This window comes from Magallana gigas, chromosome 3 (assembly GCF_963853765.1).
Source record: "Magallana gigas chromosome 3, xbMagGiga1.1, whole genome shotgun sequence".
Lineage (NCBI taxonomy): Eukaryota > Metazoa > Mollusca > Bivalvia > Ostreida > Ostreidae > Magallana > Magallana gigas.
Window position 1 is genome coordinate 40366642 of NC_088855.1, and position 24201 is coordinate 40390842.

Below are 24201 nucleotides of genomic sequence, written 5' to 3' on the forward strand. Positions count from 1 at the left end.
GAATTTAAACATTAAAAAAATTATGAATAATCTGAATGGCCTAAGGACGAGAGCACTGGTAACCGAATTTATGACGAATGATTATGACGTCATATCCTACAATGCCGAGAACAAAATGTGTGGGTATATTTTGTATTTGCTTAAATTAGAGAAATATAAGTATTATTAGATTTCTTTGGAGATCCTTGAGATCATTATGATGATTCTAATGTGCAACAAGTGCATCAAGCTTATATGTAATTGTATATTTCCACAAGGTCCCTTGACAGGTGCCATCCAATATGGCCTCCATGATCCATCCATAGGACTCTCATACCTGTTACATTGATTTGGATTTGTAACTTTGTCATTAAGCTTAAGTTTAAATTCATTTACATGCCTTGTTAGGTAACTAGGTAATCGTAGCAAAATTGTGTGGCACAGGAAGAAAAGTTAGGACTAACGTTACATAGGTTTTTGCTTAACGTATCTTGAACTATAGATTTTTCTGTATTTTTTTTTTTTTTTTTTACATCATCTTCTTGGTATGATGAAATTTGAGTAAACATACAACAAGTAAAGGATAAAAAGAAACTGAACCATATTCTATAAATTTTATTCATTATATACAAATCATATAATTTATGGTTTGTGGACCTGATATTTCACTTTAACTTCAAAATGTTAAGTTTATTAATAAACCTTGAATCTAAGTTTCCATTATCCTTGTTAAATTTAAGCATAATGTACCAATATACCTTTTACAGCATGTTTCCGCCAAATAAATATCTTTTAAAAAACGATAGGGTATAGTCAATCAAAATAATCAGACACCTCTCAACAGAGAACAAACCTTTAGGCCGATTACTTTTTTATATTAAAGATGATTAATTTTCACTGTTGTACCTGACAGTTTTAGATACATCTGATCATGGTGAAAACATGGAGAATTGTAGCATGTGCAGTTGGGAGGAACAGCGACCATTACCTTTACAGAGTATTATTTCTTATTGACATTAACATTCAAATCAAATTTAATCAATCAAATATTAAAATTTGACCTGCAATGTAACATCAGTAAATATTTTAGGTATATTCAGTTTGAATTCAGTTTATGAAATAAAAAAAAAAAAAAATGATCTAAAGGAAAGAAGCATCTCATGTCATTGTGTCCTTTGTTTGCGTATTATATATACCGGTATATAATATCTTTTCATGCTATGGTATCATAAAACTCAATTACTCTTTTTTTTTTAAGTGGCCGATCTAAATGAATTAAGATCGCTGCGACGGTCATTCAATGCTGCTTGTGAGAGGAAAGCCAGAGAAATCAATGAAGTGGACCTGAGTTGTGAAAAACCACAGGATAAAGTGAAGATTTTACAGGTTAGGCGATTCTTTGACTAATTAATTCAAAGAATTTTTTTCTGATTTTAACTATGTGAATAATTCTACTAGCATGCATGAAAATACCAGAAAACTGAAATTATTGATGACAAAACCCCATTTGTCGAACTATGTAAAGATCGATGTATTAATTAACTTAGAGGTGTTTTTAGCTCATCTGAGCCAGATGCAAAAGAATTGCACCGTCCTTTTTGTAGTCATGTTTTACTCACATTATTTTCATTCTAAGAGTCGAATTCAAATTTTATCCCAATATGGAGAGGATCTGAACGACCAGAATAAGTACTTGTTCAATATCTTGGATGCCAAGTTTAAGGAAGTTAACATGGCCAAGAAAATGATGGGTTGTCTTAAAAATGAGGTAAATTTTATGTAAATTATCATTAATATATACCTTACAGTAATAAAAATTGACTAATTTAATTACATGTATATTCATAAATGTATGTGTATATAATTGGGTAAGAAAGTAAGTTTGACACTCTTCAAAACTACAAGAATGAAAATGTTTATAACTAGTGAGATACATGTATTTTGAAATGAATGAGAGCCATTTTGAAACTAAAATATCCTAAAAGCACTTAAGTTAATTTTTGAGTTATTAAAACTTTGATTTTGAAATTAATGTAAGCTAATTATTTTTGTTCCCTATGAAAGCTGGTTTGAATACTAGTATTAAAATGGTTTCGATAAGAAGATATAGAATTATTTGGTATTAACAAACACTTTAAATGAACATTTAAATCATACAGAAAACATTATACTGACATTGTGATTTCTAGATAGTGATTAGAGATGGAACTATAAAGAAGCTGCACACTGAATATCACCAGTCTGTGGCCAGACATAAAGAGGAGGAGACAGAGGTGGAAACTCAGATGGAGATGATAAGGAGACTGGAGCAAGAAAACCAAGCGGTTCATAAGAAGGTAGGTGTTCCCTCCCTCTCTCTTTCCCCTCCCCCTCCCTCTCTCTCTCTCTCTCTCTCTCTCTCTCTCTCTCTCTCTTTGTATACATTTCAAAATCCTAAAAACTCCTAAAGATTATTATCTGTTTGATGAAACTTCAGTTGTATTACAGACAAGTTTTGATATACTGTACTTGTTCAAATTGCTTAGACTTAAAGAAAACTTAAGGGGAAAACTGGGACAATGCCAATGCAATACCTATGATAGTATATATCATTTTTAATAAAAAAAAATTCGAAATTTTTACTACTTTTTCCACTCAGTTGTCAATCAAAGAAAAAACAATGGAAATGATGGAAGCTGAGCATCAGGAATTTATTACGAAATTTGAAGAAAAAATTGAAATAGCACTGGGTCTAGAAGAAACTATCAGAAAGTTGCAGGACAGTGTAGCTATTGCACACAAAGAGGTTACAAATTTACATCTTTTTCTGTTCTTCAAATTTAAATCTAACTATTATTTATCAGAAATTTTCTAAAGGTCTTAAATATTTATATTTTAATTGCATTTTAATGAAGTCTTAATCATCAACATTTATAAGGATTAATTTTTTAGTTGTCTCACTTATTAGATGTACCGGTATAAATTGATCAATGAATGTGTTATTTCTTTTCAAAAATACAGGTAATGTTGAAGGGAGAAACAATTCAGAAGATGCATACTGAACATCAGGAATCCTTTGCTAAACATGAGGCCAATGTAAAAGTAATTCAAGATCAGGAAGACACCATTCGAGAGTTGAAGGATGGAATTGCAATTTTGAATACAAAGGTAAAGTACTAAAGTTTATATACAAATCTTAAATAAAATGAATTAAATAAGAATTTTTTGACTTAAAATAATCTATACTTGCATTGCCTCAAAATTATAACTCTTGGACATTTTTTAATTTCCTTGAGTTTTCCTAGAAAATATGTTTAGTTTTGAAATTCAAATTTAAGTGGGAAAAGATGCTAAGTTAACATCATGATGGCAACTATGGTGCTTAAATACCATGGAAGGATAAAGTTGATGTGTTGAGTTAACACTAAGAGAAGATTATCTCAAATCAACTTGGTAATCACTTGTTTTATTCAAATTAAATTTAATCAAATTAGATGGCAAAAAAAGAAGAAGCTATTCAGTCTTTGCAACAAGAGCACCAGAAGTCCATGTCTAAGAATGAGGAGAATGTAAAACTGGTGCATAATCTAGAGGAGACTGTTAGCGGGCTACAGCGCGAAAATAAAATGGCCAATGGAAAGGTATGTAAGTCACTTTGTAAGACCTGGTATTTTTTTTATATGAAAAATATTTACAACTTTGTGAGGTGGCATTCAGAAAGGCTTCTCTCAGCTGCCAATATTTTATATAGTAAAGCCAAATATACAATATCAAAAATGCTTTATATCAAAGTTTAAATTGAGTCAGTACTTCTGTATATTATACAGAGACAACATGCAATGAAGAATATCTTAGGAATATTTTTGTTGAAGAATAAAGTAATGCTACATGTAAAATAGGACTTTACTATTGTAAGTGTCATGAGTGCTATAATAAAAATCAGGTCAATTGGATTGCTTGATTTTAAAGGTTTGTGGGGACATAATTTTGTGTATTCTCTTAAACCTACAAAGGAAGTATGGCTTCATCCTAAATTTATTAATTCATCGAGGATGTTAATTTGTGGATGAGAGGTACACATGAATTCCATGAAAATTGAGCCACCACGAAATCTAATGATTCCACAATATTTATCTTCACAGTTCAGTATTTTAGTCTAAAATAGGCTATGGAAATTAATTAATGCAGATCATCTTGCATTCAGATTCTTCAAATTAATTTCCAAATAAAATATGATGTACATAATACTAGGTTTACAGAACTATTTTTCATGAGGGACATGATTTTTTTTATCTTCAGGTATATACCCCTATTATCAGCTAATCATTTTTAAATTTTAGGTGATTAAAAAGGAAGAAACAATTCAGAAAATATATGCAGAGCGTCAGGAGTTGTTTGCTAAAAACGAAGAAAACATAAAAATGATTCAAAGCCTAGAAGATGCGGCCAGAAAGATGAAGAACGAGATCACAGTTTTAAGTAACGAGGTTGGAACACAGTGATTTATAATGGCTATACATGTACAACTAAGTTAATTTTAACAAAGTTATATGATTAAATATTTATTGATACATTAATTTGTATTTTGGGAAATGAAAGATACTGAAGAAAGAAGAATCAATACGAAAGTTGCAAACTGTCTGCCCAGAGCCCAATGCTAGAAATGAAGATGATGTCAAAATAATCCAGATATTGGAAGATAATGTTAGCAGGTTGCAGAATGAGATCAAAGTCATTAATGGGAAAGTAAGTTCTGTACATGTGTAAATTAAAGTATCATTTCAATTCACTTAATTATCTAAGGTTGTCATGTAGCACCTGAAATGATTAATCTCAGCGAGATTTGTTGAGACTGAAAATATTTGTCTGGACGTCTCTTCTGAAAAGAAGAGAAGTTGACGTTAGACAAAATTTTTCAATGAATTTCACTGAGATTACTGAATGATATGCAGTGACTTCAGACCAAGTTTTTGGTTTAAGGGCGATGTACGTTAATCTTAGATTTCTGCATGTGTAAGATCACGGTACTGAGCAAATTTTCTCTTCAAATTTCCTTAACCCCTTCCTGCTTATTGTTCACCTAAAGAGTGACAGGTTAACAAAAGGTCAAAGCAGATCTCTGTGCAAAATCATTGTCATGAGCATATATATAGTTTTTCTCTCTTTTTGTCAAATCTGCTTTATGCTTCATCGTAAAAGTGCCTTTGGGTAAATCTATCCTGTGCAATGACCTATGGCAATATTTGCCCAGTCATAAATTAAGAACAATCACATTCCTTTTTATTCTATATAATACCCTTTACTAAATGTTGAGTCCCTTGAAATATTCACAGTCTGATGATACTTATTTGAAATTGTTCCTTTATCATTTTATTAGGTCACCTGAGTCACTCAGGTGACCTATTGCAATTGGTCTTCGTCCGTCGTCCTGCGTTGTGCATCGTGCGTTAACAATTTTACATTTTTAACTTCTTCTTGAAAACTACCAGGCCAATCGTTACCATTTTTGGTGTGAAGCATCTCTATGGTAAGAAGAATCTAAATTGTGAAATTTATGGCTCTACCACCCCTGGGGTGCCACCGGCGGGGCCAAATATGCAAAAAAAAGCCAAATTTTCAAAAAAACTTCTTCTTTACTTCCACACATGTGAGGAAAAAACTGAATGCATGGTTATGATGTCCATGAGGCCCTCTACCAAAAGTGAAATTTATGGCCCCTGGGTCAGGGGTTCTGGCTCTAGGGTGGGGCCAATATGGCCATATAGTAAAAATGTATTAAATCTTAGAAAATCTTGTTCTCTACTACCATATATATTTGTTAAAAACTAAATGCATGATAATGATGTACATGAAATTGTGAAATTCATGACCCCTGGGTCAGGGGTTCAGGCTCTAGGGTGGGGCCAATATGGCCAAATAGTAAAAATGTATTAAATCTTAGAAAATCTTCTTCTCTACTATCATATATATTTGTTAAAAACTAAATGCTTGATAATGATGTCCATGAAGCCCTCAACCTAAATTGTGAAATTCATGACCCCTGGATCAGGGGTTCAGGCTCTAGGGTGGGGCCAATATGGCCATATAGTAAAAATGTATTAAATCTTAGAAAATCTTCTTCTCTACTCATATATATTTGTTAAATACTAAATGCATGATTATAATGTCCATGAAGCCCTCTACCTAAATTGTGAAATTCATGACCCCTGGGTCAGGGGTTCAGGCTCTAGGGTGGGTCCGATATGGCCAAATAGTAAAAATGTTTTAAATCTTAGAAAATCTTCTTCTCTACTCCCATATATATTTGTTAAAAACTAAATGCATGGTTATGATGTCCATGAAGCCCTCTACCTTAATTGTGAAATTCATGACCCCTCGGTCAGGGGTGTTAAGGCTCTAGGGTGAGGCCGATATGGCCAAATAGTAAAAATGTATTAAATCTTAGAAAATCTTCTTCTCTACTCCCATATATATTTGTTAAAAACTAAATGCATGATTATGATGTCCATGAGGCGCTCTACTAAAATTGTGAAATTCATGACCCCTTTGTTAGGTGTTCATGCTCTAGGGTGGGGCCAATATGGCCATATAGTAAAAATGATTTAAATCTTAAAAAATATTCTTCTCTACTCCCACACATGTGGGCAAAAAACTGAATACATGGTTATGATATCCACAATCTCCTTTACCTAAATTGTGAAATTCATGGCCCCTGGTATAGGGTCAGGGGTTCAGGACACTGAGGGGGCAATATGGCAATAAAGTGTTAATGCATATAATGTTTAAAAATCTTCTTCTCTATTCTCACACATCTGTATAAAAAAAAAACGACTAATAATTATGTTTACCAGGAAGTCCTCTACTGAAATTTTAATTTTCATGTCCCCTGGGGTATGGGTTTTGACTCTAGGGCAGGGCATGGATGTATAGATGTTAATGCATATAACGTTAAAAAATTATCTTCTTTACTCCCACACACCTGAAAGGAAAACTGAATTCATTATTTTGTAGACCAGATCTTTTAGTTTTCGACCAAAATTATAGGTTTCACAGTTCTTTTTGAATTAAATGTGGTTGTCATTACAAATTTATAATTTTTCTACTCCAGTATGAAACCTAATTAATTAGATGCATATATGAGACTCCATGACAAGTTTGTGTATTAGATATATGCTACTCAGGTGACCGTTAAGGCCAATTGGCCTCTTGTTATTTTATCAAGTAAGAGTTGTCTATTCTATGAGATAGACATGGTACCTTAAATGCCTCTGTACTATTTCAATTTAACTTCAAGGTGTCATTGAAAGAAAAAACAATCAAGGAGATGAATGCCAAGCATCAGGAGTTCTTTGCTAAACATGAAGAGAATTTAAGAGTGATTCAAAATCTGGAAGATAATTTACAAGATTTAAAGAATGACAATGCAGTTTTAAATAGAAAGGTTAGTGAATGAGAGTTAAAAATATTTATGTATGGCATATGTAAAAATAAATTTAATTTAATTTTTGACATAAGGGATTATGCTGCATGTATTCTTACCATTTCTTATAATTTATCCATGTATATGGTGTTGGATGGTCTAGAGATCTTTAAATACATTCTTTTGTAATTAAAGGTGATGAAGAAAGAAGAAACAATCCAAAGGTTGCAAGCTGAGTGTCGTAAGCCTATTCCTAGGAATGAAGATGATGTCAAAATGATTCAGAGTCTCGAAGAGACAGTTGGTAGGTTGCAGAAAGAAATCAGAATTGTCAATGAGCGGGTAAGTGCTTTATTCTAATATTTATCAAATGTCAGGACTCTACAATAAAAGACTCCTTTTTTGTATAAGCAGCAACTAATTGATTAAGGACATAAATTTAGGGGTAAAATAAGAAATGTAGCTGTCAAGTTAATTTAGTTCTTTAGATTTTGGTTTTGCCCATCTTAAATTTGCCCAGACACAATTGTGATAAAAGAAAGATAATTTGAGAAATTTGAATTCACCCAGTCTTTAAATTCCCCCACTGACAATGGGGGTGAATATTTCCCTGTTTACAGTGTTCATTAAAGGCATAATTATGTTTCCTAACCCTGTCATTTATTTGTTATATTTCAGGCAGTGATGAAGGAGGAAATGATTCAGAAAATGCATGCTGAGTGTCAGGAGATCTTTGCTAAACACGAAGAGACTTTCAAAGTGATTCAAGCCCTAGAGAACACTATTCAAAAGTTGAATAAGGAGATCAAGGGCCTAAATGAGCAGGTTAATAAAACAGCATATATTTTTAAAATAAACAGAAATTCATGACTAATTGTGGATTTTTAAAGAATTAATCTATTTTAAAAAAAACTGTACAGATAATTACTTTTGAAAATAATAGGTATTGAAGAAAGACGAAACAATTCACAAATTGCTCACAGAGCAAAGAGAGTCTTCTGCTAAACAGGAAGATAAAGTAAAAGTGATCCAGTGTCTTGAGGATACAGTTAAAGAGCTAAAGAAAAAAATTACAGATCTGAATGAGAAGGTATGTGAATGTCAAGTAGAGGTACATGTACTTATGACGAGGTTAAGACCAAAGCGATGTACAGACCAGCTGTCAGACCTATTACTTTTGACTACTCAAATATCTAAATTTCAAGTTTAATTACATGCTTTGTCTTCAGCAATACTAAAATTTAAAAAGACAAAGAACATTCTGATACCTGTATACATTCACAGAATTTTTATGCCTCCCTTTGAAGAAGGGAGGGCATATTGCTTTGCTGCTGTTCTGTCTGTCTGTCGGTCGGTCCACCAATAGTTTCCTCTCATTTTCATCGCAAAGGTTGCAGGTATTGAAATGAAATTTGGTATGCACATTTATTATAACTATATCTAGGTCAACTTCGATTTTGGGTATGATCAAGCAATTTTCGACCGAGTTATGCCCCATGGACTTTGTGAAATTCCACTCATTTGCAGTTTCCATTAATTTTCTTCGCAGAATTATGCACGTATTAAATTGAAATTTGGTATACACATTTATTATAATAATGTCTAGGTTAACTTTGATTTTGGGTACGTTTGAGCAATTTTTGACAGATTTATGCCCCTTTGACTTAGAAAAATTCCAATTATATGCAGTTTCATTTTCTTCGTGGATGTTTTCAAGGGAGGGGGCAAAAGCGTTTCACAAACATCTCTTGTTTAGTACAGAATAGAAGTTAAATGAATGACAGACAAATTATTCTTGCAGTTTACTGTAATTTTACACGTTATGAATAACAGAGGATTTGAGTTCCTGTTCAAGTTAATATGTGCTGATATGCTTATATCAAACATTTCCACAGCTACAAAAGGAACAGCAACAATCCACAGCTAGGAACGAAGAGGATGTAAAAACAATTCATGATCTAGAAGAAACTGTTAGCAGATTACAGGAGGAGATCAGAGTTCTTAACCTGAAGGTTAGTGGCATTTTATACTGTAAATGAATTACAGTTGGCTGTGACATTTTTCATAAAGAGAAGGTTCTGCTAAATCAAGCTCACTGTTAAATATCATCCACATGTAATTTTGATAGAAATTATCAGGAACATGCTAAAACAAATCCATGCCGACTTTTGCGAGAGAAAAAAAAATCATATCCACTAAGTATTGCATATCATAAACATATTATATTTAATGCGTACGATATTTGGCAGAGAAATTGGTTTGTCAACAGGTTAGTGTGGATTGGATTTAGTGCATTCCTGAACATACTTATCAATATATATAAGTTTTAAATTTGTCAATATAAAATTTGATGAAAGCCGCATTCCGTCAAAAAATGCTAATTAGAATACACAGCTATATGTAACATGTTTACAGTATTATGTTAACAGTTATAACATTGTTGGTTGCGGGTATTATGTTATCATAAACCCAAGGTCAAAGGATAATTGAAATGTAACACAAATAATATTAATTTAAAAGGATTAACATTTTATACTGCATATAAGTAAAGTGTTGATATAGTTAAATTCATAACTTGTATCAATATTAAAGAAAAGAAAAGAAGAAACATTTAAACAGATGCAAAATGAAGAGAAACAGCCCACAAGAAGTGAAGATGATATCAAAACAATTCACGATCTAGAAGAAACTGTTAGTAGGTTACAGGAGGAAATCAGAGTTCTTAATCTGAAGGTTACTGACATTTTATACTGTGAACTTATCACAGTTAGCTTTGACTATTCTTTTAGAATTTTTCACCAAAAGAAGCATCCGCTTTAAATAAAGTTAATTATTTCTTTATTGAAGAAAAGAAAAGAAGAAACATTTCCACAGATGCAAAATGAAGAGAAACAGCCCACAAGAAGTGAAGATGATATCAAAACGATTCACAATCTAGAAGAAACTATCGACAGGTTACAGGAGGAAATCAGAGTTCTTAATCTGAAGGTTAGTTTTATAACATACTGGAAACATATCACATTTGGCTGTGACTATTCTTTTTAGCATTTTTCACAAAAAGCAGTTTCCATTAAATCCATGAATTATGGGTATGGTGAATTCACATATTTTTGATAAGAGTATTCAAAAGAGTTTTAATTTTGAATTATGTTGTATATAATAGCCTACATACCCTTTAAATGTGTGTTTATAACATACATCAAGAATGAAATTGATTAATATGATTAAAATTGATTATAAATGGTGTTTACTCTGAATATAGTGTATGTTTAAATACAAAAAGGGTTATCTTTGATTAAAAAGTGCAATAAATCCAGGGATGTACATAAAAAGCAGGCATCATAACAAATTACAGGTGTTAAAGAAGGAAGAAACAATCAGAGAGATACACACTGGGTGTCAGGAGTCCATTGCTAGGAATGAAGATGATGTAAAAATGATTCAGAATCTAGAAGAGACAGTTTGTAGGTTGCAAAAGGAAATTACTGTTTTAAATGCGAAGGTGAGAGCCATGTGTTTTTACTTTCATTGCAAAAAATATTATTTTCTTCGGATTTTCCCAAATTAATCATGTATCTAATATGCTATAATTTTTTTGGTATCAAAAATCAACTTACTGTTAGTCAGGTTAGCAGTGTTGTCTATAGGCCTTTTGTAGTGTTACTGTACATCCCAGTTTTATTATTTAGCATTTAGCATTTTTCACCAAAAGAAGCATCCGCTCTAAATAAAGTTAATTATTTCTTTATTGAAGAAAAGAAAAGAAGAAACATTTCCACAGATGCAAATTGAAGAAAAACAGCCCACAAGAAGTGAAGATGATATCAAAACGATTCACAATATAAAAGAAACTATTGGCAGGTTACAGGAGGAAATCAGAGTTCTTAATCTGAAGGTTAGTTTTATAACATACTGGAAACATATCACATTTAGCTGTGACTATTCTTTTTAGCATTTTTCACAAAAAGCAGCTTCCACTAAATCCAGACCACTGTATTTCTACAGATGCAAAATGAAGAGAAACAGCCCACAGCACAGAGTGAAGATGACGTGACAACAATTCACAATCTAGAAGAGACTGTCAGCAGGTTACATGAGGATATCAACGTTCTTAATGTTCAGGTTGGTTTTATTATTTTCATGAAATATGGGTATGGTGAATTCACATATTTTTTATAAGAGTATTCAAAAGTGTTTTAATTTTGAATTATGTTGTATATAATAACCTACATACCCTTAAAATGTGTATTTATAACATATGAAAAATAAAATTGATTAATATTATATAAATGGTGTTTACTCTGAATATAGTGTATGTTTAAATACAAAAAGGGTTATCTTTGATTAAAAAGTGCAATAAATCCAGGGATGTACATAAAAAGCAGGCATCATAACAAATTACAGGTGTTAAAGAAGGAAGAAACAATCAGAGAGATACACACTGGGTGTCAGGAGTCCATTGCTAGGAATGAAGATGATGTAAAAATGATTCAGAATCTAGAAGAGACAGTTTGTAGGTTGCAAAAGGAAATTACTGTTTTAAATGCCAAGGTGAGAGCCATGGGTTTTTACTTTCATTGCAAAAAATATAATTTTCTTCGGATTTTCCCAAATTAATCATGTATCTAATATGCTATAATTTTTTTGGTATCAAAAATCACCTTACTGTTAGTCAGGTTAGCAGTGTTGTCTAAAGGCCTTTTGTAGTGTTAATGTACATCCCAGTTTTATTATTTAGCATTTTTCACTAAAAGAAGCATCCGCTTTAAATAAAGTTAATTATTTCTTTATTGAAGAAAAGAAAAGAAGAAACATTTCCACAGATGCAAAATGAAGAAAAACAGCCCACAAGAAGTGAAGATGATATCAAAACGATTCACAATATAAAAGAAACTATCGACAGGTTACAGGAGGAAATCAGAGTTCTTAATCTGAAGGTTAGTTTTATAACATACTAGAAACATATCACATTTGGCTGTGACTATTCTTTTTAGCATTTTTCACAAAAAGCAGTTTCCACTAAATCCAGACCACTGTATTTCTACAGATGCAAAATGAAGAGAAACAGCCCACAGCTCGGAGTGAAGATGACATGAAAACAATTCACAATCTAGAAGAGACTGTCAGCAGGTTACATGAGGAGATCAATGTTCTTAATGTTCAGGTTGGTTTTATTATTTTCATGAAATATGGGTATGGTGAATTCACATATTTTTTATAAGAGTATTCAAAAGTGTTTTAATTTTGAATTATGTTGTATATAATAGCCTACATACCCTTAAAATGTGTATTTATAACATATATGAAGAATAAAATTGATTAATATTATATAAATGGTGTTTACTCTGAATATACTGTATGTTTAAATACAAAAAGGGTTATCTTTGATTAAAAAGTGTAAAAAATTTAGGGATGTACATAAAAAGCAGGCATCATAACAAATTACAGGTGTTAAAGAAGGAAGAAACAATCAGAGAGATACACACTGGGTGTCAGGAGTCCATTGTTAGGAATGATGATGATGTAAAAATGATTCAGAATCTAGAAGAGACAGTTTGTAGGTTGCGAAAGGAAATTACTGTTTTAAATGCGAAGGTGAGAGCCATGTGTTTTTACTTTCATTGCCAAAAAAGTTATTTTCTTCGGATTTTCCTAAATTAATCATGTATCTAATATGCTATAATTTTTTAGGTATCAAAAATCAACTTACTGTTAGTCAGGTTAGCAATGTTGTCTATAGGCCTTTGTAATGTTACTGTACATCCCAGTTTTATTATTGCAGATTGCATCAAAAAATGAATTAATAGAGACTCTTAAAAGGGATATTATTGTGATAAAAACCAAATACCGAGATGTTGTAACAGAACTAACTATACAGAAGACCACAAATAGGAAGATATACGAAGAATTCTCAAAGAGATATGACCATCTGTTTGCTACCTATGGATGCCGTACATGACACATAATCAAAGGAGATTCATCATGGAATAGCTCATCCTGTACAAGTGAATCAAGTGACTGCATAAGAATGGACACTGATTGCAGTTAACCAAAAAATGTTGTTGGTGCCAATTCGAAAAAAGACAGCTATTGGGAAGACAGCAAGGTCATATGAGCTATTTTTAGACTGTACGTTACAAGGATTAAGTTAAAGCCTGCAAAAACTGATACGGTAATATTGTAAATAACCTTGAAAATCTCCCAGTATCACTAACCTGACATACGATGTGTGTATCATGGGAATTCATGTCCTTCGTAATCACTTCCTGTCAGAAAATGTAATGTTCAGCTAGCATACATGTACCACATATTCTAGCTAGCTTATGGCTCCTATTATCCACCCCCCCCCCTCCCCCCCCAACCACTCCATTTAAGCAGTACATTGGGCTACTTTTTAAAGAGGATAATAACTTTCTGCTCCATTTTGGTATATTGAAATGTTTTGGGATAGGATGTCGAATATCCCTCACCAAGCAACTGACATCTTGATGCACATTTATTTTCTGTTTGACTTAGGTAAAAATATTTACTTAGATTATTAGTAAGCAATGTTAGAGTTTTCAGGGATCCATAAATGCTTTGTTGTTCCGAAATTATGTACCGTAGGTTATAGTAGTGGATTATCATGCATTTATAAACATAACAGTTGCTGAACAGTTATCTGCATAATTGGTGATAGAATTGTTTTGTATAAATATATTCCAGTATATTTATATTGGTCTGTGATACTTGACTCATGTTTGTGTTGAATAATATTTATTCTATTGTGATAAGATCTATCGTCAAATAAATCAAGTGCAATACATATGCTACTGTGCATACCTGTTAGTTCAAAGATATGCAATATAATTGATTATAATTATTGTTTTGTTGATTACTACAGTGTGTTCTAGAAAAGTATGTTGTTTCCTGTAAGTTATGTAATCATACTATTGAAATATATCTTCATTGAATATTCATTTCACTTTGAAAAGACTACCGGTATATGAAAAAAGATGTCATTTGATATGTCTATTTCAGTTTGATCCAATTTTAAGAATTTTTTTATTGCCATCTCTTCACCAAAAAAAAAGAACTATTTGTAACAAGTTTGCAGAAAATTTGTGAATAAATATTGAAACCAAATCAAGTTCATCCATTTATGTCAGGAAATATACAAGTTAAAACAACAAACAACATTAAAACACGAAGAATAGTTTCCCTGACATTGATAACAACAATCTTCAGTTGAAACATTTTTAACATTGACCTTCAACAGACATCAACATTTGACCTTGACCCTTTTGTTTTACCAAAAAATATGATTTTTTTTATACAGCACATTAGCTCTAGACAATTCTTTGAAGCTTTTATTGGCTTTTTATCATCTCCACATCAGTTTATCACTTTATATCAATTCACAGTTTGTTGCAATCAAGTTTTTTTTTCCAAAAGAAAAAATCTCTTAACAAATAATGTATAAAGTAAACAAATACCTATTGTCATTCATATATAGTGATGAATAGTGGATTACCCTTGATTTTTTAGGTAGATAACTAGATGGTGATTGCATATATATATATATGATTTCTATATTTATTAGTCTTCAATGTCACCTATTTTATTGACTAAGTTTTACTTAATACTTTTCTTTTTTCCATTCATTTCCAATTTGGAAACAAAATATTCATTTTTAAAATTACATTGTATGAAATTTCCATAAATTGTCAAAATCTTATGTGCAGCCCAGTTGAGCCACACAATTGAGATGAAGATCCCAAATCGAAAAATTGCATCCATTTTCCCTTCTTGCATTGGAGAGGTAGATTTCAAGTTCATCATTTCATCTTTTGGCAGATTTGTCTAGGATTACAAAAATAAAAACATTATGCCAGTGTAAGTCTACCACAAATTTATTTTCTTTATATCGATACTGTACAAACTTCTGGTAACAACACAGTAATAAGTATAATATACACTCTAGTTACATGTACTTGCACTCAACCACAGCCAGTGCTAGGCTATTTCAGCAAAGCTCTACTTTGCAACACAAAATATTAACATGTCCACTCTCCCTTCAGTCTTGGCACATTTTTTTCACAGTTTACATAAAGCTTAAAGTTCTCATTGATACAGTAAATTTTGATCAATACACTTCGATGTCATATGTATAAAAAATATTGACAGCAACATCATTTACACAAATAAGTTTTAACAATTTTTAAAAACTTAGGTTTCTTGTAAAGTAAATATATATGTAAATAAATTGATAAATACTACATAAAATTTCTAAACCTGTAAGGAATCATTTTTTAATGACAAATCTGGATGAAAGCAAACTTCATTAAAATCCTATTATGAAGGTACATGTGAATAAATTTAATCATAGATCACTGAACAACCTCTCTATTTGTAGTACAGGACTGCAAATCTTGTATACCAGATATATTGATGCAAGTCATCCTTTTGAAATGCTTAGAAAATTAAAATATTGAGAAAACGTGTGCCATTCTCAAGGATCTTTTTAAAAATGACCACCACCAATGCAAAAATCAAAGCATGAACCAATAGATCTAACAAATGTATTATACAACTTGAGTACTCATCCAAAATCAGAATTCAAAGAATCAAAGTTCAGAGCTACACTCTGCATTCAGATCACTTGATTTACAAGCAAGATATCTTCATCATTTCAAGATATGGTATTCAGTCATTTTGGAAAAATACTTGACTGGAGACCTATATATCATGATCAATTTTTGTGCTGTATAATACTCTTCAATGCAACATTAAAGCTGCTTTGGTCCAAAAAAGGAAACCGTTTAAGAACCATGGAAACAAAATCGAACATCCACTGAGCCTGTCTTGCAACTTTGTTGAAGCATGCTTTCAGTTTCATACCTGTACATGTATAAACTATATCCTTTAAAATAAACATTTGGACGACTGATATTTTACACACACTCACACACATACGAAAGGAAAAACTTGCGTAACCTACTGACTAATTACATACATGTATATATATATATAAATGAATATGTCTATTTTAATATAACACTATCATCTTGTACCATACTTTTCTCTCATTTATATAGAACTAACTCTACATATTTCTAAATTATCCACTTCTTTTAAATAGATTTAACACTTGTCACACAAGAATCCATTCAAAACGCCTCAGCAATGTACATGAAGAAAACATCGATTCAGTTTGAATCATAATTAATCCTGTTCAGTTTTACATCAATATGATGCAAGGATTTTAAAGTAAGTTACAATGAGATTCTCTGGGGATTACACCAAGATTCAGGTTAACTAAAAGCACCTCTACCAAAGCAAAATCTGATTACATTAAAAACATAAACAGTATTTAAATTTCACAAAATGAAACAAGAGGCCCATGGGCCACATCGCTCACCTGAGGAACAAGAGGTATGATAAAATCAGCTCAATGGAGTCATAATACAAACTATCTGGACAATGTACAATAATTCATGTAAATCCTGTATAAATAAAATCCATTTTCCCCTAGATATTCTTATGTTTATAATCATTAGTCTTTTTCTTACAGGATGATTTCATAGTCATATCATATGTTGAGTATTGGAGATCTAAAAAAGATCCCTAACAATAGTTTATATATGGAATATAAACGTACATCAAATTCTGAACCTTCTCGTGAGGCCAAAGAATTGTCCTGGGGCCAAAATCTTAACAATTATAAAGAATCATCTGGCTGTTTAGTTTCTGAGAAGATTTTTAAAGATTTACCCTATATATTCCTTTGTTAAACTTTGACCCCCCCCCCCATTGTGGCCCCACCCTACCCCTGGGGATCATTATTTTCACAACTTTGAATCTACACTACCTGAGGATGCTTTCATACAAGTTTCAGCTTTCCTGGCTGATTAGTTTCTGAGAAGAAGATTTTTAAAGAATAACTCTGTTTATTCCTATGTAAAACATCGACCTCCCATTGTGGCCCCAACCTACCCCCAGGGGTCATGATTTTCACAAATTTGAATCTACACTACCTGAGTATGCTTCCACACAAGTTTTAGCTTTCCTGGCTAATTAGTTTCTGAGAAGAAGATTTTAAAAGATTTACTGTATATAATTATATGTTAAACTTCGATCCCCCATTGTGGCCCCAACCTACCCCCAGGGGTCATGATTTTCACAACTTTGAATCTATACTACCTGTTGATGCTTCCACACAAGTTCCAGCTTTGCCGGCGAATTAGTTTCTGAGAAGAAGATTTTTAAAGATTTACTGTATATATTCCTATGTTAAACTTCGATCCCTCATTGTGGCCCCACCCTACCCCCGGGGGTCATGATTTTCACAACTTTAAAATTCACACTACCTGAGGATGCATCCACACAAGTGTCAGCTTTCCTGGCCGATAAGTTTCTGAGAAGAAGATTTCTAAAGAGTTACTCTATATATTCATGTTAAACTTCGACCCCCCATTGTAGCCCCATCCTCAGGTGAGCTAAAAAAGGTTAAGTTTACAATTCAATAAGTGGGTTTCTGGAAGAACAGATTTTGAAAATTTTCGTAATAAATATTGACAATTTTTTATACTTTTTTAATCTTTAGCTTTTAAGATCTGTGTACAAACATAGAATTGTGAGCAAATCTCTGTATCTTGCTTATAATTCGAAGCTTAACACTCAAATATGGTTAGTAAATAGATATTGTAAACAACATGCATTACATGTATAACAAATAAAGAACACAATTTATTTTTTCGAAATGAATCATATATATATATATATGGATATACCTACATAATTCCGTAAGCGATATCAAACTCTATTTAAACTGAATAAACTAGAGAAAATGCCGAGCATCTCAACAAAACCTATTGCATTAATCTACCATTACGCAAAAGATAATGCCGAATTACCGATAGAATGAATTGTATTTCAGTACCCCTACATCAGATTTTGCTTAATTTGCGCAGGTAAACAGTTAGCGTAACTGTTTGATTTACCGAAGTCATTGATTGATTTGATACGTAAAAATCACGAAATACAGACGATAGTTTCCAGGTTACAAAGCATAAATAATGAAAACGAAACAAAAATCAGAACAAGCTAACACCAACGTCATGTGTGAAAACTGTCAACGCATTGAAATATTTAGCTCAATTTACTTCACAAAATCGGCACCAATATATTTTGCATGTTTCAAAACTTCCCTTCATACGCGAACTGTTGCACAACAAGCAAATTCATCATAGTCAGATCGACCCTTTTTCGTATAATGTCATGGCTGCTTTAAACAAAGAACCTCGTTTTAGAAGTATGGAATACGAGTCTTGGTAAAATGGGTATGCAAACCCGGGCCGTGGCAAAAGAAATGCCGGGGCAGATCGGCAATCGTCAATTCCAAATACGCATTATTTTGCAGCAATATCTACAGCGAATACAAATATACTAGTCCATCAAATATCCTGAAATTTTAATGAGATTGGCAGATTAATAACTGCCAATCTTTTGTTTTGCCCAGGCCAAGTCTTGCCTACCCATTTTACCGGATGCCGAGCCCGATTGAAATACGCCTTTCCTTTATTATTATTTTCGTAATAACTTCGATTTGAAACAAAATTACCCCTTAATTTTTGCAATTTATATTTTCCTTCCCATAAGGATAATTTATGCTAAACTACGTTGAATTTGCCTCGGTAGTTCTTGAGAAGAAGATTTTTAAAAATGCACCCCCCTTTTTCTACAGTTTCAAGGTTTTCTCCGCTTTGAATACAGATCGGACTTTAATTTTTGCAATTTATATTCGCCCTCCCATAAGGATGCTTTGTGCCAAATTTGGTTGAAATTGGATAAGCAGTTTTAGAGAAGAAGTTCAAAATGTAAAAAGTTTACAGACGGACAGACGGACAGACGGACAGACGGACGGACGGACAGACGGACAGACGGACAGACGGACGACGGACAAAATGTGATCAGAATAGCTCACTTGAGCTTTCAGCTCAGGTGAGCTAAAAAAAAAATACAAAACAAACACCTTCAGTTTACTTCTCTGCTATAGCATTGTTCTAATGGCATATTGATTATTAAGCAAGTGTACCAAGTGGAGAGATTCTTGAAGCATGTTTGTGAAAGCTTTTTATATAACATACAACATGCTTTTCAAAATTTTAGGCATTGTTTTTATCATGGATGTAAATGAATAAAACTGTTGCATTCAACAGATTTATGAAAAATCTTGACTGATGAAAAGTAACAATTTTTTGGTAATGTTTTGATAGTACATGTATGCAAAAAGGAACAAAATTGTATAGCACCAATTTGATTAACAGTAAACCGATTCTATAAGCTTTCTTAATTTTCAGGCCTCAAACAATGAAATGCATACTAAGGATTTCATGTTTGAAAGTACAAAAGCTACCTAAGTTGCTAATAATGGAAAAATGGATGTTGACCAACAAAATTATTTGTAGTACACTTGTTTGAAAATACAATACGCACATGAAAGCCAAATAGCACAAAATATGTGGAATACCGGTAATGTACACATGTGGACAAATATTCAAACAAGATATACAATGTAAATGAGATCTTTGTTCCTAAAAAAGTGAGTAAAATATATTCTTAATATTTGTTGTATTGATTTTTTTTATAGCTGCTCAACAGAAACAACTCTATTCAAAATAGAAAACATCATTGAAAAACAAAAAGAAAAAATAATTTTTTATCCATTTTCTCTAACTAAAGTTAATATTGATTTTGTTGATATCCGTAGTTGTTCATCTGTCCTTGTCCCTGCATTGGAGCCCCTGGGCTTTGCCCGGGCATAAGGCCTCCCTGCTGTCCAGGATTAGCCATTGGAGACTGACCAGGGGGCCCTTGGGACTGTATTGGACCCTGACCTTGATTTGGCATTCCCCCAGGCCCTGGTATGGATGTTTGACCTCCCTGGTTGGGCATTTGACCCTGGTTTCCAATGGCATTTTGTTGAGGTGGCATTGGACCTGGCCCACCCATTTGGCTTTGGTTTGGCATCTGTCCTTGACCAGGCATTTGATTAGGCATTTGACCTTGGTTTATTTGACCTCTGAATGGGCTATATCTTTGAGGTGTGTTTTGACCTTGGTACCCTCCATACTGATTCTGTTGCATGTTTTGATTGTATCCATGGCCTTGGGGGAAGTTCTGTTGGCCTTGACCTTGCTGGTACTGTGACTGACTGTTGTATGGAGGCTGGCCTTGGTAATTCTGGGGAAACTGGCCTGTGAATGAGAAGTCAATCCAAATGACCTCCGACATGCATAATCATCAAGAGCATATTAAGGATGATTCTACCTAAAGGTTGTTTCTCTTGTATCAATATGAAAATTTTCTACAGAAAAGTCATATTTTTTTTTATTGTACGAATCAAATAAAATTGCAGCATTCTAAGACTACAAAGCCTTTCACTTCTCAACAGTCGTAAAAACCCCCACTTATTTGCTGATACCTGTTTGACCAGCTATACCTGGATAATTGACCACTAGTCTAACTACTACTGTCCTACTGAAACTTTAGAAACTGTCTGGATATCTATGACAAAATTAAGACATCTGTGCTGAATAGGATGAATAATACTTTAAAAAATTTCCAGAAATTTAGCTCAAAAAGACAACAAATGAATAATCTAAGACCCAAATTCATACTTAGTGGAATCATCCTTTCTTATATTTTATGTTCATGTAGCGAAGTGATAGTCAATTTTATAGCCTCTGAAAACTTGCATGGAAATGGAAACAATCTCCAAACTCAATTTTTTTTCCTTCACCCACACCCACCATCAATTTTATTTACTTTTCATGTTTTGACCATTTCTGCAATGACAGAGGCACAGAAATTGTGTGTAACTAATGTCTTAATGAATCAGATTATCATTTTACAAACCGTATATAAAGCATTTTTCATGTGTCACAAAATTAGTGAAAATTGGATGTGTGTAACATTTTGTACTTGCATTAATCATGTTTTGCGATAAAGAAAATTTCTAATAGCAAAATTTCTTTTGCAAAACAAATGTGGGAAAAAAAAATCATCACACAAATAATTAAATATACAGCATCTGACTTCAAAGGGCTGGATTTCCTAAAGTACAATATTGGTCTTTAAAAATGCTAAATGATAGCAGAGCTCTTTGCATTCTAAATAAATGATGGAAATATTAGGGTTTTTTATAGCCAAATATGAAACACAACTGAAGCTTTTTAAGGTTCAGGCCTACCTTGCTGTGGGCGCTGGCGATTGTATCCTCCCTGCATGGGCATTTGCTGGTTCATCATTTGACCTCCTTGGTTAGCCATTCTGTTCCCAGTAGACATCATCCCTTGATTAGGCATCATTGGCTGTTGCTGATTTTGTGACATCATGGCTTGTGGCTGGCTCTGTGTTCCAACTGGTTGCTGATTCTGTGACATCATTGGCTGCTGATTCTGTGACATCATTGGCTGTTGCTGGTTCTGGGATCCCATTGGCTGTTGTTGATTCTGGGTACCCATTGGTGGCTGTTGCTGGGTCTGGGACATCATTGGTTGTTGATTTTGTGACATCATCGGTTGTTGCTGGCTCTGCGACATCATTGGCTGTTGACCTTGTGACATCATTGGCTGTTGCTGTGACATTCCTGGCTGTTGTTGAGGCATCATTGGATGACTGCTTTGCTGATTTCCAAAGTTACCATGTTGCATGTTGAAATTCTGTTGTCCTTGACCTATGAAATATGCAATAATTAACTGAAGGAAAGTAATTAATTTACTTGTATATGAAAAAAATCAAATCACCTTTTTGAAATATTAACTACCATAATAAATATGATCTTAAAATACATAAATATCCAAAAAAAAAAACTAAATATAATTCAGCTGATACCCTTTGATTTCTTTACAAAAGTGACTTTTTAGCCGACATCTCTGTCCATTTAATTAATGCAATCGAATGATTGAATAGTTAAATATTTTTCAACTTTAGGGTACAATACATATTTCATTGAGTACTACATTCAAATCATTCAAAATGTAACACATTAATGGTTAAATTGTTTGCCTCTGCTGAAGAATTCATCCTATTTCCACATAGAATAAGTAAGTGTTTTGATGAACATTATTCTGTAATAATTTTTCTTAGAAGTTATCTTCAAATATAGTAAAACAAAATTAGCTTTATATTAATCAGTTCAAAAAGAAAAGATCACTCAGAGGATGAAAAAATGATAAAAAAAATAAATAAAACTATCATATCAGTACACTTCATCTACTGTATAATATAAAACAAAGAACATGAGAAATGCCACTGCAGTTTCTACCAATGTATAGGAAAATTCATCAAGGAAAGGAACTTGTGTATATAAACTAGAACCATTCTAACAAGAGCTTGGACTTTGGGTAGTTGTGTCAATTGGCAATGTGACGTAGGCCTTGTCTATTTCATTGCTGGCCACTCAGTCATGGCAATTTGAAATCAACATGATCTGTCTGGCTTTTGAGCAAGACTATGCAATTGGTGTATATTTCGCTTGATACCAGCGTCATTTTAACTTGTTTTGACGCAAAAAATAGATGGTAGTTACATCGTACTGAAAGTCCAAGGCCTTGTTAAAATGGCTCTAAATGGACTGGAAGATATTAAATAAATGTTATATAATTTGAACAATGTCACACAATGATAAAGTGTGTCATGTCCATATGTATTATTTTTTAAATTATGATCAGCTGTCATATTTGAGGGTGCAATTTTTCAATACTTTGGGTAGTTGTGTCAATTGGCAATGTGACATAAGCCTGTCTATTTCATTGCTGGCCACTCAGTCATGGCTATTTGAAATCAACATGATCTGTCTGGCTTTTGAGCAAGACTATGCAATTGGTGTATATTTCGCTTGATACCAGCGTCATTTTAACTTGTTTTGACGCAAAAAATAGATGGTAGTTACATCGTACTGAAAGTCCAAGGCCTTGTTAAAATAGTTCTAAATGGACTGGAAGATATTAAATAAATGTTATCTAAATGTTATCTAATTTGAACAATGTCACACAATGATAAAGTGTGTCATGTCCATAAATTATGATCAGCTGTCATATTTGAGGGTGCAATTTTTCAATAGTCTTGTCGAATACTTATATGACAGATGAAAAACATGTCAGATGCTGGACCTAGATAATCAAGTTTGCCCATTACCTCATCTATTAGTATTCTTATACATGTGTTACATGAAAATCTTGTCAGTGCTTTGCATAAAACAATTGATCCTCCTGCAGAGAAGCAATATTTAGCACCCCTATCACCAATACATTGAAAACAGTGCTGCAATTCATGCTCAGGAAATCAATGAAACAAACAAGAGTAGTTTTTTTCCATAACTTTCAAAAAATAAATTCTGATTAAAATGCAGTCAAGATTCTGAAAGTATCAAATACTGTATTTTTCAGAAATTAGGTCGATACTTTTTCCCCTGACACGTGGACCTCGCCCTATTCATCGTTTCGCCCAATTTATGTTTTTTTTTTTTGGTTGGAAAATTTGATATGAAATTTTGCAAAAATTTATGCAAGCCTTCAATCAAATCATAAGTGTTTACTATAATACTGCTTGAATTTCTGTGTAAAAATCGTATGTATTTTAATCAATATACTGTAGTAATTTATCATTTAAACAAAATTAAATGTAAATAGATTTATTTCATCTTACATTTCTTACTTAGATCACTGACCGAATCATCTTTCGATCATTATTATATGCTGCCATGCATTTTGATCGTGTGCTTACGATAAACAGGAAATCGATTTCGCGCGGTAAAAGTAAAATGAGAACCGTACAAA

The 24201-nt window shown here is 32.7% G+C and overlaps 2 protein-coding genes across 6 annotated transcripts in view; one reads left to right on the forward strand and one right to left on the reverse strand.

The window, feature by feature from the left end:
• LOC105330160 (putative leucine-rich repeat-containing protein DDB_G0290503) lies at positions 1 to 14503 on the forward strand. Of its 3 annotated transcripts, XM_066079766.1 has the most exons (25): positions 6 to 119; positions 893 to 976; positions 1238 to 1365; positions 1616 to 1747; positions 2169 to 2315; positions 2618 to 2764; positions 2980 to 3126; positions 3453 to 3599; positions 4299 to 4445; positions 4558 to 4704; positions 7253 to 7399; positions 7574 to 7720; positions 8057 to 8203; positions 8322 to 8468; positions 9274 to 9390; positions 9971 to 10111; positions 10226 to 10366; positions 10734 to 10880; positions 11133 to 11273; positions 11384 to 11500; positions 11783 to 11929; positions 12175 to 12315; positions 12426 to 12542; positions 12827 to 12973; positions 13161 to 14503. In XM_066079766.1, the coding sequence occupies exons 1-25, from the start codon at positions 23 to 25 to the stop codon at positions 13335 to 13337; spliced, it is 3444 nt and encodes a 1147-aa protein (XP_065935838.1). In that variant the 5' UTR covers positions 6 to 22; the 3' UTR covers positions 13338 to 14503. The 3 variants fall into 3 exon arrangements, with proteins under 3 accessions (XP_065935839.1, XP_065935840.1, XP_065935838.1); XM_066079767.1 differs by lacking the exon at positions 11384 to 11500 and having other exon boundaries at positions 1 to 119; XM_066079768.1 differs by lacking the exon at positions 9971 to 10111 and having other exon boundaries at positions 5 to 119.
• LOC105330148 (protein SSXT) overlaps positions 14504 to 24201 on the reverse strand; it is a 19153-nt gene continuing 9455 nt past the window's right edge. For 2 of the 3 annotated variants that reach the window (XM_011431744.4, XM_011431745.4), the window contains 2 exons: positions 21612 to 22097; positions 19373 to 20616 (listed from right to left, as the gene is read on the reverse strand). In XM_011431744.4, coding sequence (XP_011430046.3) covers positions 20102 to 20616; positions 21612 to 22097 — 1001 coding nt within the window. In that variant the 3' untranslated portion in view covers positions 19373 to 20101. Of the gene's footprint in view, positions 15221 to 19372; positions 20617 to 21611; positions 22098 to 24201 lie in introns of those variants that run through there. The other variant, XM_034443357.2, reaches the window with a different exon arrangement.

Coding starts and splice junctions, on each gene's coding strand:
- LOC105330160 (XM_066079766.1), top strand. CDS start 23: ATGAATAATCTGAATGGCCTAAGGACGAGAGCACTGGTAACCGAATTT. Junction 1,748..2,168: donor TGGGTTGTCTTAAAAATGAG/GTAAATTTTATG, acceptor TGTGATTTCTAG/ATAGTGATTAGAGATGGAAC. Junction 12,974..13,160: donor TTACTGTTTTAAATGCGAAG/GTGAGAGCCATG, acceptor TTATTATTGCAG/ATTGCATCAAAAAATGAATT.